This window comes from Vicugna pacos, chromosome 10, assembly GCF_048564905.1.
Source record: "Vicugna pacos chromosome 10, VicPac4, whole genome shotgun sequence".
NCBI lineage: Eukaryota > Metazoa > Chordata > Mammalia > Artiodactyla > Camelidae > Vicugna > Vicugna pacos.
Window position 1 is genome coordinate 50,333,754 of NC_132996.1, and position 17,541 is coordinate 50,351,294.

Below are 17,541 nucleotides of genomic sequence, written 5' to 3' on the forward strand. Positions count from 1 at the left end.
CTAGCAATTCTCAGAGTAGTCCAAAGATTCCTGTTCCCCAAGGCCCTTTCAGAGTCTATGAGATCAAAACAATTTTCATATAATACTAAGACACGATTTGCCTCTCTCATAGGTATACAGTGGAGTTTTTCAGAGTCTACATGACATTCAATACGTAACAGGATGAATTTAGAAGCAGAAAACCTAACTGTCTTCTATTAAGCTAGATATTAAAGAGATTTGTAAAAATATGAAACTGCCACTTTTCTCATAAAATTTTTCCTTGTTTTGGAAAATACAATTTGTTTTAATGCTACCTATGTTAAAATGTAAGGAGTTTATTACTGTAAACTTTAAATGATTTAAAAATAACTTGAAAATTTCTTAGTTATAATTCCAATATTCTAAGTATTGCTAGATCAAAGCCACATTAAATTAAAAGTTCTTTGAGGTCTTCAATACTTTTTTGTTGTTGTTGTTGTTGTTGTTGTTTTTAACATTTTTTATTGATTTATAATCATTTTACAATGTTGTCTCAGTTGAGGTCTTCAATACTTTTTAAAACCCCAAGACCAAAAAGTTTGAGAACCATTGCCCATGCCTATGAGGGAACAATTTCAATATCCTACATAGTTCTTCCAAACCACAGGAGACATGTAAGGAACCTTCTTTTAAAGATAGAGCTTATTTGGCATGCATGTTTACATATATGGGCTTAGCAATTCAGTTGGTTAAAGCATATACTGATGAGACAAAGATGTTAGATCACAGACCCACATCTCACAGTTGCAAAGCAATAATCACATCACTGTAACTGGGTGAAAGAGGTGTATCTGCAACTCATTATTACTACTAAAAAAACAATTCTAAAAAGGAACTGTTTCATAAGAGATCAATGGTCACATGTGTGTACAAGATTGTGCAGATGTGGTTTAGCACTGAATAAATAGTTTTGTAAGAATTATAATTCTCCCAGGATATTTTGTAAAAAATAACAGTAATATGAGACTATCAAAACATTAGGAGTGGTTCTTTCATTCAATCAATATAAAAACAAACATGTGCAGCACTGATATCCAGGTATCTGATATTAGAAAGGCTAGAATCCACAAATCCACAATATATAAAAATTAAAATGGCTTGGTTATAATAATAAACTATTCTGGTCTAATTTACCTCTTCATACTTGTTATAGTCTCTCCACAGTTGTTCAATGTTGATCATTGGATTAACACAACCTCGCTGATAAACTCTTCGAACAGCTGTTATTCTCTGATTTTCTGCATAAGATCCAACAGCTTCCCTGGCATTGGATAAGAAATGCCATCAATTACATTACAGTTAAATCAACTGTTCACATGGAAAATAAAACTGTAAAAATACTTACACGCCTTTTAAGAAATTGATATAATCCACCCAAATCTAAAAAATAAAATAAAATATTAGTATCTTTCTTGGTAGTTTCAAATTTATTAGGTATACCTATTAAAAAGATTTAACTCTACCTGATAAGACATAATTTCCATTCCAATTTTATCCAGTGCAAAGTCATATGCTTGAGCCATTTTTTCTCTGAAATAAATGTGAAAGATATTTTTTAAAAAATCATATATTTTTAAAAGGTATGTACAACTAAAACACAATATTTAAAAAAACACCATTTAAACCTTTATAAACAAAATGTACAGACATCTTTGCAAGTATATAAAAAAATAATTCTTTTGTGTTTAGTTTGTTACTGTAATTAGTTAATATACTTTGTTTATTTTATCTACTGCTTGTGAGCTTATCACAGACAGAGGCCATGTTTTATTTATATTTAATCCTTTAAACTGCTTAATCTTATATGTAGCAGATTCAAACATGGAAATATCTGATTAAGAAGGTAAGTTATGTCTGAAGATCTATTAGCTCTGAAGTAAAATTTAGGGACAAAAAACTTCTTTAATATAAGACAGTAAAGGATATGAGGAAAAGAAAATTAAGAATTCTGGTTATAGAAATAATTTGCCTGTTTACTATATACAAAAACAGCATTTGAGAAGGTCCATTATTTAGATCAGCAAAGTTGGATAGATGGGGGTCAGTCCTACTGAGGAGGTCAACTACACAACAATTCAGTTGTCAAAGATGCCTCAGAATTCTTAAGTTGTATATCATATCGTAACCTGCCAAGAGTTGTGCCATGACAAGTAATAAGATGCTTTTTATTAAGTTTGACAATAAGCCTATTAACAAAGTGATTTGGTGTTGCAAATGTACAATGTTTCAATATAGAAGAGGGGCTTGGATGATTTAATTCTCCAGAAGTCTAATGCCAGTGGCTTTCTTTGAAGTATTTTTTCCATGGTTTACTGACTTCTCAAAGAATTGTGAATTTTTAAATCCTTCAGTTCCTCATCTGGAGTTAAGAGAAGATGTGAATTTCTATGGGATTGACTGTGTGCCTGGAGAAGACTTGCATTCTTAAAATCCTGATTTAACTTACTTGTAACTTGGTAGTTTACCCTTGGTTTCTCGGACATATGAAAGATAGCACTTCCATAAATCAATGTGCAAAACCTTCATAAGGCATCTCTGAAATAGCTGTAAATATAATAAAATATTACCAGAATCTACAGTTAAATAAATTTCACATGTACATAGTTGCAATGGAATATTAAAGAAACAAATACAGCTCCTTTCATGAATTTTAGATTCATGAAAATAACAACTCCTTCTATTTTATTTACATAATCAAAATCATTCTCATAATTCTGGTCAGTAGAATATAATTATTTTCTTTTCCAAAATTCTATTATGAACATTTCAAGCATATTAAAAAGTTGAATAAGTACCATAAACTCCCATATAATTACTACCTCGATTCAATAATTGTTAATATATATAAGGCAAATACAGTAAAATGCTAAGTCCTAAATTAACTTCAGCATAAAATTCAAAGTATATTTAAGAGAACTCACCTTTTCGACCTTGTCATAATTTTTAGCTTTAATCTGCAGAGAAACAGAGAAAAATAGGATTAACATAATTCTTTTCAGAGTATTAAAACACTGTATCTGAGTGTTTTGATTAATCTTGCAAATTCATTTGTACACTTTCCTGTTAATTCTGCCTTTCAAAAAGAACAAATAATAGAAGTTTGAACCCAACATGGATAATATGCATTGTAAATATGCCTTACATAAATTGACTCTACAGGGATAAATTTTATACACTCATTTATGTTGTAATTTTGTGAATTTAAAATTTTATAAAACAGCCACAAGATAAATATAGAAATATAAAGAAGGAATACTTGAATGGGGCTTTAAGTATCTACTGAAGACAAATTTAAAGCTTTATTTTCCCTGAATAGCTACTACTAGAACAATCTGAGTAGGGCAAAAAAGAGATTTGCTGATTTTTACTATACATAAATTTTAATCATTCAGTCAACCTACTATATACTTCAGACATTGTGCTAGGCACTGGGGCTACCACAGTGAACAAAATGTGTATAGTCTGCCTATGTCCTTACAGAGCTTTCAATTTCATGAGGGCAAGTGCCAAGATGGGGAAAGTACAAGGTGCTATGGGAACATTTAGGAATAGCATAAAACTCAGACTTAGGGGGTTGCAAAATATTTCCTGAAAGAAGTTAAGATGTTATGAGGTGTTAAGTCAGAATAGCCATCATGAAAAAGTCTACAGTAAGTGGGGAGGGTATAGCTCAGTGGCAGAGTGTGTACATAGCATGTACAACGTTCTGGGTTCAATCCCCAGTACTTCCACTAAAAATAAATAAATAAAAACCTAATCACCTTCTCCCCCCAAACAAACAAACAAAAAGTCTACAGATAATAAATGCTGGAGAGGGTGTAGAGCAAAAGGAGTCCTCCTATATTGTTGATGGGAATGTAAATTGGTGTAACCACTATAGAAAACAGTAAGGAGTTTCCTTTAAAAACTAAAAATAGGGGGGAGGGTATAGCTCAAGTGGTAGAGCACATGCATAGCATGCACAAGGTTCTGGGTTCAATTCCCATACCTCCTTCAAATAGAAACAAATAAATAAACCTAATTACCTCTCCTCATAAAACAAACAAACAAAAAGCTAAAAATAGAACTACCATACAATCCAGCAATTCCACTCCTGGGTACATACATATCCAGAAAAAATGAAAACTCTAATTCAAAAAGATACATGAACCCTAATGTTCACAGAAGCACTATTTATAATAGCCAAGACTTAAAAGCAACCCAAGTGCATATCAACAAATAGTTGGCTTAAGAAGATGTGACATATATATGTATACACACACACACACACACACACACACACACACACACACACACACACAGAGGAATATTACTCAGCCATTAAAAAGAATGAAATATTGCCATTTGCAGCAAAATGGATGGACCTAGAGAATATTATACTAAGTCAAACAGAGAAAGACAATTATTATATGATATCATTTATATGTGGAATCTAAAAAAATAATTCAAATGAATATATATACAAAGCAGAAACAGACTCACAGGCATAGAAAACAAACTTATGGTTACCAACAGTGAAGGGAGAGAGAGAGAAATCAGGAATATGAGATTAACAGATACAAACTACTATACATAAAATAGATAAGCAATAAGGATTTACTGTATAGCACAGGGAACTGTATTCAATATCTTGTAATAACCTGTAATGGAAAACAATCTGAAAAATAGATGTATACATAAAACTGAATCACTTTGTTGTACCCTTGATACTAATACAATATTGTAAACCAATATTTAATTAAAGAAAAAAAAGAATGAGGTGTTAGACTGCTACAGAAAAGGAAGAGTTATTCCAGGCAGGAGGAATGGCATCTGTGAAGACCAAGGTTAAATGTCATTAGATTTCCCTTTCTTTGAGTATTTTCATCAGATGGTAGCGGGGGTTAGTTGTTCAATTGTGATAAACTAGCAAATCTTTGTATCAGCCTGATAGGGGAAAATAATGTGATTGGTTAGAGAAATCTTGGCTTATGGTCCTTTTCAATCAGTAGTACATATAAATTTTCCCACTGCTTTCTGCTTATGGTACTACAAATCACAACTCTGGTGACAGACTCTTTTTCTTTTGCTGATTACTTGCTCCTTCTCCCTGGAACTTGGAAGATTTCACCCTTGTTCTCCGGAGTTCATAAATTGTAACAAGATTTGCCTAAATATAGGTCTTTGCTCTTTGAAGCAGTTTAGTGAAAGCTCTGGAGTCACATCTCTTGGATTCACTTTCTATCTACTTAACCTCTTTTTTCCTCACCTATATCGTAGGGCTGTTGTAAGGACTCAGTGAGTTAATAAATATAAAGCCATAAGAACACTGCCTGGCAGAGTGAGCACTTAGTAATTGACATTTATTATTATTACCACAAATTCTGCCTGGAACTCAGCATGCCCTTTGAAGTTATAGACTCATGTCCTTTTCAGCTCAAGACTTTTCATCTTTCTAAAATTGCCTTTCTTCAATCTGTTCCTTTTTTTTCCTTTTAGAGATCTCATTATACACATTAGGTCTCCTTGTTCTATCATAAAAATCTGTTATTTTTACCCTTTCTTTACCTTTTTGCTTTAGGTTTAAAAATATTTCTTCCACTAGATTCTCTGGGCCACAAATTTAAATCTCCATGTTACCATTTTCCTCCATTTGACCATTGTAGTCGGTTCAAAAATAATGGCTTTTGGCTCCAGAGGGTTTTTGTTTTTGTTTTTTTTTAATACTGCACTTTCAGTCTCACTGTGTTCCTATTATTTTGTAGCTCTGTTTTGCTGGGGGCCTGTCCCAACAGTTTGTTTATATTCCTTTCCTGTTGCTGGATCCTTGGATATGCAGTTATTTTTTTCTGTCCATTCCCTGAGCTCAGAATTGGCAGTCCTAGTGTAGTAGTTGACCCTTCTTGACCACGACAGCTGTGTAACAGGTGTAGACAGCAAGTTGGCTGTTGGTAGTCTTCAGATGAAAAACCAGAGAGAAATATTTGCTCAAGAGTAGGGAGGACTCAGCCTGCCAGTTCAGCTCCATTTTGATTTCTTGAAGGCTGATGTCAACATTCCTCTGGGGCAGAAAGACAGGGGAAGGGTGCTAAGTATTTCTACAGGTGTTTCTTATTCCTTGCCCTAAGTTCTCCACGAGCCCTCTTCTGTGAGACTGCCATAGGCCTGAGGTTTCCTTGCATCCAGCTGCTTGGTTCAGTACAGGTACACAGGTTGAGTTGAGAGTGGGAGTGAAGAAAGATGAATTCAAGTCACCAGCTTCCCAAATGCAGATGACAGATAATATACAGTGCTTACAACTGGCCAGGAAAACCAAAACTACTCACTGGGAAAAATGCCAAAGAATAAGGGTAGGCAATTCTCAGAAGAGAAAATGTAAATGGTTAAAAATAACATGGCACCATGTACAAAGTTCCAGAACTGGAAAAACAAATGAAAATAATAGCTATCACTTTATAATAATCAGAATGATAAAACTGTCAGAGGGTATTAACACCACTAAAGCAATGAGAAAAAGTGATTTCAAACACTGCTGAAGGAAATATGAATTGCTATGGCCACCAGCAAAAGCTACTCAAATAAAAATTACTCATCTTTTAAACACAGCAATCTTTTTCCTAGGGCCTACCCACAGAAGTAAAAGCACCAGGATATAAAGTGTTTGTATAAAATTACTTACTGCAAATTTTGGCAGCAGCAAAATCAGTTAACAAAGTAAATGTCCACCAGTAGAGAAATGATCTAATAAATTATGATGCATCTACATCATGGAATTTTACGTGCCCATATAAAATGAATTAATGCTATAACAGGTAATTTAGGGAAATTTCCACAAGATTTTATTGAATGAAAAAAGATTTAAATATGTGTAATATAATTCATTTTTGTAAAACAAAGTTGTTAATATGGTTATGGTGGGCAGAGTTCTACGGGTGGAGGGAGGAAAAGACAAGAAAAAAGGTACTTCATGTATGATTCTATTTATGCATTTCAGTAAAAATTATGACTATAAATGGGTATGTAAAAAATGTAAAAAAAATTTTCTAGTTTTTTCCAACATGAATTGATTAGTTCAAAACAGATATGTAGAGAAAGACATTTTTGGCTAATATAGGAAGACTCACAGAGCCTACACACGTAGCATTACCATAGCAGACATCTCATTTTTTAAAAAACATCATTCAGTTTTTTAAAATATCAGCCTGCTTTGGAGAAGCAGTGTGATAAAATTAATTTGATCACCTTGTATCAACTACTGAATCTCTCCCAGCACCTGTGTTTCCACTTTTAAACAATAATATCTACTATGAATTGTTTTCCAAGGACTGAAAAGAAAATAAAGCATCTAGACATTCCAGGTACTCATAAATCATACCAATTAACAAAACTATGAACCAAAGAATATAAAGTCTTCATTGTATCTTCTCTGAACAGAGCTATGTAAACCAAGTAGCCAGAAAGATCAATGTTGTTATTATAGTTGGCCTCATTTGAGGGAAAAGCAAAGGTTATGCTGAAGGTCATATTCAAATTCCATTATTGCTGAAACTATCACAAGAACATGTGAACACCCTGCCTTTGACCTACTAATGTTATCCCAGGTGTTATTTACTAGATTTATATGAAAACATGTTACCTATAAGTTAAATATTCTTAAATATACTTAGCACAGTTATGTACATTTATATAGGAATCTACTTGATAACAAATGCTTGATTTAAATTTTAAAAATAAAAATTCTTAATACTGCTTTGAATTTTATTTTGACATCAGGGATTTTTAGATCTTTCTGTCATTAACCAACAGACAATGCCTCCATCTAGGGCAGAAGAACTGAACAGATATTTTTCCAGAGAGGAAATGCAGATGGCCAACAAGGACATGAAAAGATGCTGCACATCACTAATCTTCAGGGAAATGCAAATAAAAACCACATTGAGTTATCGCCTCACACCTGTCAGAATGGCTACCGTCAAAAAGAACAAGAATAACAAATGTTGGCAAGGATTAGAGAAAAAGGAACCCTAGTATACTGCTGGTGGGAATGTAAATTGGTACAGCCATTGTGGAAAACAGTATGTAGGTTTCTCAAAAAAACTAAAAATAGAACTACCATATTACCTAGCAATTCCATTCCTGAGCACATATCTGAAAAAAACAAAAACACTAATTTGAAAAGATACATGCACCACAATGTTCACAGCAGCATTATTTACAATTACCAAGATATGGAAGCAACCTCAGTGTCCATCAATAGACAAATGGATAAAGAAGATGTGGTATACATATACAATGGAATACTACTCAATCATAAAAAAGGTGGAAATGTTGCCATTTGCAGCAACTTGGGTGGACTGGGAGGGCACTATGCTAAGTGAAATAAGTCGTACAAAGACATACTGTATATCACTTATATGTGGAATTTTAAAAATACAACAAACTAGTGACTATAACAAAGAGAAGCAGACTCACAGATAACAGAGAATAAACGTCATCGGTGAGGAGAGGCAAGGGCAGAGTGGTATAGAGGTAGGGGATTAAGACAAACAAACTATTAGGTGTAAAAGAAGCTACAAGGATATACTGCACAACACAGGGAATAGAGCCAATATTTTATCATAACTATAAATGTGGTATAACCTTAAAAAATTGTGAATCACTACATTGTACACCTGTAAATTATATAATATTGTACTGCAACTATACTTCAATAAAATTTAAAATGCTTCCACTTAAAACCCATTACATAATACACATAATTTTGCAAAGCCTATTAGAACTTGCTCACATCTTATCTGTTAAAAGTAATGTTATGTAAGTTTAAATAACAGGGGCTCTTAAAAATTATCTTTAGTCTTTGGTTCTCTAACTTGCAAACAATCATCTGAGGTGACTGTTAAAAAGTTTGATTTATGTTTCGCAGAAATTCCAAATTATTCTAATGCAAAAAAAATTTTAAGTAGTTGGAAATATACCAAAAAATGAACAATTTATATGTTAGTGTGAGGGAATGATTGTTCTTTCAAAGCTTGTATAATGTGGTTATATTATTAGTTGGGGGGAAAGGTGAGGTAATTAGGTTTGCTTATTATTATTTTTAATGGAGGTACTGGGGACTGAATCCCGGATCTCATGTATGCTAAGCACCATTTACAACTGAGCTATACCCTCCCCTCCGTTTTTGTAATTAAAAATGATTATAAGAAAAACTTGAGGATAATTTTTAATACTATCCTTTGATATATCTATTGTTATAAAATTTTGTCATACAATTGCAATATTACTTTTTACGAATTATCTGAATTTAACCAAGATATGAAAAGTTGCTCTGGAGGAAAAGGAATAAAAATTTTTAAATTGTCAACTTCCTACTATTTTTATTTTATAAAGGAGGAAGATAAGTGGAATTCTATCAAGATTAATTAAACTTTTAATTTATTTAAATTCAAATGGGTGGTATTGGGGGAGAGTAAAACAATTATTTCCTAACTTTTGAACACTTCCTATTTCCAATTGTTTGTTAACTTTCACAATTACTTCCCAAGGATTAATTGAACACTGTCTTTTGAAATTAAAACTATCCTCTGAGCGATTACTGGAACTAGTGATCATTTACAGCAGAGTATTTAATATTTTATGTTGTCATAAAAATGTCAGATGAAAAGTCTAATAAACCTTTGGTTAACTATGGTAATGTTCATTTATAACACAGTTTAGATTAGTTATGCCTTTTACCTGAAATACTTTTATATGAAGATCTAAAGAAGTCATGATATTTAACTCTTCAAAAATAGTTTTTCTGAGATGATGTTAACATATTCCATTGAACATTTTATAAAATGTTGGTACAAATGACTATAAAATTAAACCTCTGCACGTCACTAGCATTTTGGATGATTTCCTCAAATTCATTTTTTTCTTATAATACAGCTTAGGGGAAAAGAACCAGTAAATCCCGTAACATCAGGATTTTTTTAATGTTATTTTTTTAAAACATCAATTTTGAGAATCATTAATAATTAACTGCACAACTGATTTCAAATGATTCAAAAACACTTGACAAGTGAACCCAACTGGCAGGATGACCTGGCAGTCATCTGGCAGTCCACCTGACAAGATAGAGGAAAGTGAACAAGCAAAAAAATCTAAAGAAAAAAAGTCTCTCTATATTTTATGTTTTCATATAATAACAATTTGGGGCAAGTCAGTGCTTGTGTTTTTAAGACACTACTGATCCACTCAGTAGAGGCAGGGCTAGGCCCCACCTCAAGTGAGTTTACATGGCAGTTGCTTATGCTAAATGTGAATAGTTGAATTAACTGTAAACCCACATTCCTAATTTGTTCTCTGTATCTTTTCTGCTCTAAAGCATAGCACACACACTTTTGTGGAATTTAGGACAATCAATTTAAATTAAGTTTGAGCTGCAGAAGTCCCTAATTCTACTTGTCTTAATTATCCAAAAAGCTCAGCCACAATCCTGAAACCTGAAAGCAAATGGAATCCTAAATATAAACCCCAGCTTCCACTGATTTACTCTTTTTGACTACTCTTTTCTGCTGCTTTTCAGTCCCCTGTGCCTTAGATTACACAATGTAAGTAGGTTTAAAGAATTTGGGAAACTTTGAAGAAAGGCACTATAAGATCAAACAACAGATTTTTAAGTTGCCAGAGTACCTGCAGAACATTTTTCCTTTCCACCACCCAGTCCCAATTTCAAAGTAATGATATCAGGAAAGGAGTATCTCCCAGTTCAATTCATTTTTATTCAACAGATGATTATATGCCTATGTGGCAGGCTCTTTTCTAGCTCTGGAGATACAGCAGTGGATTAAACTAATTTCTATAATTCATGGAGTTATATTTTAGTGAGGGAGCCAGACAAATAAACCAGGTAATTTAAAATTTTTGTTTGTCTGTACTTCCTAATTTTTCCTACAACATATTGTATTATTACTATAATTTTCCTATTAAATGCAGTTACAAATGTATGCATACATACACATATACACAGATTTAGATTTAATATTAGCCAAAATCCTGCTGCTGTCCCATAAATTTTCAGTTCTTCCAGGCACTTAAAATGTGCACAGAAATAACATTTGTTAAATATGAGTAGAAAGTATAAACCACTTATAATCTCATGATGACATTTTAATATGCTAAGCAAAATTATGGTTATCTTCAGTTCTGGATTAAATTTATGTTCATTTTGATTCTTCGTACTAACCCAATTAGATATTAAAATTCTATTTTCTGAACTAAAAAGTATTTGCAGTGTGTTTAAGATTTATCAAGTAAACATGGAAAGATGGAACTGAACTCTTTGAAATAGTTTATAATCTAGTTAGAAACAAAATTATTGGAAAAGAACATAGAACTAAACTGAAATTATTTAATATTTGCACTGTCTTATAAAATCAAGAGGAATAGGAGCTTCATGCAAATTAGTGTTATCAAGAAAACCCTTGTGCAGATGGAATCCTGGCCATCAATGAGAAAAAAGTTAATGAAATAATACAAGTTTCTAAAGTTTTCTATATAATAGTGAAAACATTCACACAAGAAAGGATAGATTTTGGGAAAATAGGCTGGCTAATTGTGGTGGAGGTCCATTACAGTGGGCCTAAAAAGCCAAGCAGAGTTTAAACCTGATACACAAAAACTGGATGTCACCCGATCAGGAAAGTACAGAAACTGCCTCACCGGTAGGGTTGGGGGAAGTGGGAAAGAAGACAGAAGTGGCTTTCAGTGGCATGGAATGTGGTGAGCAGGCACTAACTGAGAGAATAGCTAAGACGCTGTTCTGTCATCCTTAAGTTGGGTAATGGTGGCCTGAATTAGGAGAAGGGGAACAGAGAGAAAGTTATATAGAGGGAAAAACTAGAGAGATTTTTTCATGGGAACAAAAATGATAAAAATGTCATGGTAGTTGCTGTACATTTACTTAATACTTAATGTATGTAAGCACTACTCTAAGAGTTTATATGTATTAACTCATTCAATCCTTAGAACAACAATCAAGTAAAGTACTATTATTCACTACTTAAAGGTGAGAAAACTGAGGGACAAGGTTCAGTAAGCTGCCCAAGATTGCACAGCTGATTTAGCTTAGCTTGGCCATTACACTATACTGTTCTTTACCAAGATAGAGGTATGAGGATGTTCATTGAAAGAGTGCCAATAATACACAAAATCTGGAAACTTAAATGACCAAAGGCAGAATGACTAAATAAATTACCCTTTGTCTAAATAACGGAATGGATTATGCATATATACATAAAAATGTAAAAGCAATGATATGTATCTATAATACCTAAGGGAAATATGCCCACAATATATTATTTTAAAAAGTGAAATTTAAAAATAGATACACATTTAGTATGTTTATCCATCTACTTATCCTTCCCATTCCACCCCCTGTGTCTATTTAGAGTGCAAGAGACTCAGCAATGCACACAAAATTGTTAGCCAGAACTGTTATCACTGGGAGAATAGAGATAACTTTTCTCAGTTATTTCTGTGACAGATTTTATTTCTATAGCACAATTTCACAGCAGTAAAGAGAGCTGGGTTTTTGTTTAAGAGGAAAAAAAATCATAGCTGATTTGGGACAGTAAATTCCTATCCTGAGTAATTCATGAATATTTTTCTCTGATTATAAACATCTCTATTTAAAATTCATTTAAAAATGCTCTCAAATTCTCTTAGCCAAGCCTATAAAGCTAAAAAAGTTATTAATTGCTAGTAAATCAGGCAAAACCGATTTAAAACAAGATGGCCAAAGATAAAACTTTCACCTAAATTTGATTTTGCCCCAATTTATAGGGCATCTGTTAACAATCCTCACTTGACATTTATAGATACTGCCTATTTCACTTAATGTCTAAACTCTTTTCTCCCAGTAAACACATTTGTAAACACCATGCCAAATCATTACTTTTCAAAAATAACTAATCTGAAAATTTTGAGTAAGAAAGAACAGGATACTTCACTTTTTGAAAAAAAAAAGAGCAATTTGGTCTGAAGTAGCAAAGATTACTAGTTAATCTTCCTGGCTCATTGGTTTTGCTACTCTAGCCCCGCTACACCACCTCTCCCATCACTCTCTCAACATTGATATATGACATAGATCTTCTTTCAATGGCAAATTAAAATTGAGAATGAGAAATACGTACAATTGTTTAAGATCTTTGAGCTACCAGAAATGTCAAACAACTTTATAAGCCACTGATCTCAGAAACGGAATCAATTCCGTACTGCACGAGAGAAGTACTCAAGTAGGTGTGCTGATTCACTTCCCTCAAGTCTCGTATCAGTTTATTTCTTTCACATCAATTTATAGCCTTCTCCTCCCTGCTATCTTAATTTTCAGCTTTTATGAATTGTTCTCTTAAAAAAATAAAAATCCTTCCTGGAAAACTCAAAATATTATTCCATAGTATAACTTCACTAAGATTACACATGAATTCTATGCATTGCCTTAGAAAATGTGTCACTCCACTCTCATTTGCTGAGTTAATTTTCCATTAGTATAGTCAACAACTTTTTAACATGTGGAGGGGAAAATTTTTAGAGTAGAGAACTATTTACTCAAAACTTTTTATAATTTTTTCATCTCTCACTATACATCTCACTGCATACAAATTCAGAATTGCTATTTTTAAAAAGTTAATTATCATTGGACAAAAGCTTTATTTTAGTCACTTATTTTAGTCTCATAAATCAAGATACTTTCCTCCCCATTTTGATAGATTCCTATCAGAGTATCATTTTGCTTGCCTAATTTTCAGTGACATCAAATGTAAGTTTTTCTATGCATTTCTTTGTAACTAATTCATTCTATATACACTTTATACTGCTAAATCAACATTTACACTAAATATCTAGTATCATGGGTAATGCTTTTATCTAACTTTTCTTAAAATCATTTTTCAAAAACAAGATTAAGCTCCTCTACAATGAAGTGGATGTAAATCCAGTGGATTACATTTCTCTGCATGTTGAGCAATTTGCCTCTCCCAGTATTTCCCTATCAACACAGATCCATGAATTCTAGCTTTCTCAATCCTATATGCAGTTTATTTCTATTTGCTAATGAAATAACCTAATGTTTCATGTTCTTTTAAAAAAATCTGTATCAAATAATCTTTCCTAATCATTTTTTTCACCAAATTTGTACATTTATTTAACCATTTCCTCTCTACTCTTGGACAAACTATACATTGGCCATTTTTACTAAAATTCTGAAGCAATTAAAAAACATTATGACCTGGTTCAATTTTTGAAAGATCATGTTGGCAACTGTTGATAGTGAAATATCAATTCTAAAAGTTTAAAGAAATTATAAATGTATAAAGATATTTAAGTAAAATTATATTTGTTAGTTTCTTATAAAGCAAAGAACTGTAAACAATAATGAATGTACAACAATAAAGGGCTGGTTAAATAGCATGTATCCAAAATGGACTACTTTGGCATATTTAAAAGTGATTTTGTATAATAAACAATAATACAAAAATATGCTACCATGTAAAAAAGCATAAGTTACACATCAGTTATAAGATTTTATAGATAGCTATGTCTAGAAAAGCTAAGCGGTAAAAGACAGTGAAAATAGCATGTTTCTTTCATTTATGCTTATATTTTTCTAATTATTTGCAATAAACATGAATTATATTATTTTTTTAAATAAGAAAAATATGTTTTATTTCTTTTTTTAAACAAGGTTTATTTTCTTCCTTCATCTCTCTTCTTTCAACTTCTACTCATTTAATACTTCATTATGCTTGCCTTTTAAAACTGAACTATTTAATTCCAAGATTTTTATTCATCTACATTTTTAGCTTTAGTGACAATTGTTTACAAAAGCATACAATAACTATCTTTCCAGTACTCTAAGTGTAATTCCATTGTTTCATTTGAAAATGAGTCAACATCATTTTAAAAATGCAATGACTTTTATCAGTTTATTTTATAGCACATACAATAGTGCCTAACATATAGTAGACATTCAGTAAACAGTTGCTAAATGAATGTGGATAAAAATCTATCACTGATTGCACACTCAAAATTAACTTGTGGAATTAATATCTTATTATCAATGGAAATGTAAAAATGTAAAATGCACAACTTTTATAGAAAGCTCATTATAAGTTCTGTAATTCTTGTTAAAACATTAACTAAAAAGCCTCACTTCAATAAAAAGTTTTAAAAAGAATGCTAAGAATTATACTGTGAAACAAACCAAAATAAAATAACAGTTTTACAAAGTGGATAAGGACTGATTAAAACTGTTTTAAAATAGATTTTCACATGGTTCCATGCAAACACCCAAATCAATTTTATTTTTCATTTATTCTTCTGAATGAAACATGGTTTTCATTTCCCATGTAACTGCTTTTAAATAGCCACCTAAAAGATGAGGAGTTGGGATTTTGAAAGTAGAGGTTTAAATAGGTAGACATAGCTAACAAATCTTCATGAAAGGAAAGAAAAAATTCAGGTAAAAAACATTAAACTCCAGAACAATCAATGAGATTAAGACATGAAACTTCTTCCTCTGATAGACATGCTCCAAAATTGAAATTTTAACACTATTTAATGGGTTAAATCCTACTTTGAAATGTTAAGTGTTATCTCCAGAATGTTTATTAAATCATCTAATAAGCACTTAAATTTTAAAACTTTTCTCCTTACTTTCTAAGTTCCTAAGTGCATTTCTCCAAACAGGACCAAATACATATTTTTTTACTTTAAAAAAATTTTAAACACTTTTATTATGGTATGGTTCCTGTTCAATAAACTACACATCAAACAGGACTAAATTTAAAGGCTTAACAAAAGCATGCCCTATTTTCTCTGGAATTTGATTTAGACAGTTTGAAATATTTGCTTTGTAGTTTGCCTCTTACCTCTGACAAATGTATGTTTGTGATGATATTTTTCCAGTGATATCACCAAAAATAAAGAATTAAGTTCAAATTTTATATGGAATACTGCCATTAAGGTTTTAGTAGACAAGAATGAAATAAAGACTATACTGGAATTCCTTTGTTGTGTTGTGACAGAAATGTAAAGAAAAGTTGAAGGGGAAAAAACCTGTATAGCAAGCCCTGGATCAAGATGTTACTTTAGCCTGTAAAGATGTTACTTTAGCCTTCTGGAGGAAGGCTCTTGTAATCTAATAAGCTCATGGCCAGCCTTTCTAGTGGGTCCTAAAACACAGGTCTAATTTTGTCCAGGCTTTATGTAACAGGTTAGTGGAGATGTCAGATTATCAAAAGCTGTGATATGTAAAAAGTAATAGGAAAATTAAGTTTTCTGATGCTGTCTCTCAAAGAAGTTGAACTCCTGACAGCCCTTTCCCAATCAATCCCTAAACCTAAGGGAAGACAGGACAGGGATAAGACAACTGTTTTTTCCCCTTCCCACATCCCCTCATCATTCCACAATATGCACACAATAATCTCAGAATGGACTTTCAACTTGCTACAGCTGAGATACACTACTGGCTAGGAGGGCTTTCCACGTTGGAAAACCAGGTTTTATGAAGTGTTTACCTCACCATTGAGAAAACCAGCTTAAATTTAATGTTAAATAATCCTTATACATAAAATTCAGTTCAAAGGGAACTCTGATTCTTGAAAAATGCCTTCACATTTCTGATGCCCACTATTCTCAGTAACCTTATTAAATAACTCAGAGTCTGTAATGTAAATCAGGATTTCCCGTCATAAATATTTTATAGGCAAATCAACTTAAGGGAAAAATACATAACTATCAGTAGAAACATACTCTTAATAAAGTCTACTTAAAACTATTATCATTACATATGGGTATTCAAGTCTCCTCATGGCTTTCTAATGCCAAGTTGCAAGAATATAAAAAACTCAAGACCCGTATGAGAAAAATAATTTGCAAATAAAAGATTTAAATGGGAAATTATAGATTTGATCAACTAATTGAAAATCTAAGCACGAAAGAAGTATTTGAAAGAAAGTTATTTAAAGCATGTCACGAATACCAAAATAACAACTGAAAATACTGGCTTTTCACCTCAGAGCATATTTACCATTCCTTCCAATCTGACATGTAGAAAAAAAATATAAGCAATAAAGATAACATACTATATAAATGTTATGTCAAAACTGCTTGAACTAATAAATAGCAAATCATGCTAAAGTTAAAAGTTCCCCTTAAGCCCCCTAATGTATAATGTTCCTGAAGATAAAACAATACAGAAAAATGGAGTAAGGATATCAACTCTCAGAAAAAGAAATCAATAACAGGTATAATCACATACATAAAAGAAATGCAAATCAAAACCACACTGAGATTATACTTGTTTACCTATGAATACTGGCAAAAATCAAAAAGTGTAACATACTGCATTAAGATGATGTGAGGAAGTGGACTCTTTCAAAAGCAAGGATTATTAATGGGATTTCAAACTACAATCTTTGTGGAAGGTAATTTGAATATAGAAAAAAATTTAAATCCCTCATACTCTTTGATCCAGCAATTCCTTCAGCTAGGAAT

The 17,541-nt window shown here is 32.1% G+C and overlaps 1 protein-coding gene across 1 annotated transcript in view; it reads right to left on the bottom strand.

Annotated features, from left to right (window-relative positions):
• Positions 1-17,541, bottom strand: part of CSTF3 (cleavage stimulation factor subunit 3) — a 61,724-nt gene that overhangs the window by 15,360 nt on the left and 28,823 nt on the right. The window contains exons 4-8 of the mRNA XM_006198329.4: positions 2,943-2,975; positions 2,468-2,565; positions 1,485-1,551; positions 1,367-1,401; positions 1,156-1,282 (exon numbers count right to left, since the gene is read on the bottom strand). Of these exons, the coding sequence (XP_006198391.1) occupies positions 1,156-1,282; positions 1,367-1,401; positions 1,485-1,551; positions 2,468-2,565; positions 2,943-2,975 (360 nt within the window). The remainder of the gene's footprint in view (positions 1-1,155; positions 1,283-1,366; positions 1,402-1,484; positions 1,552-2,467; positions 2,566-2,942; positions 2,976-17,541) is intronic.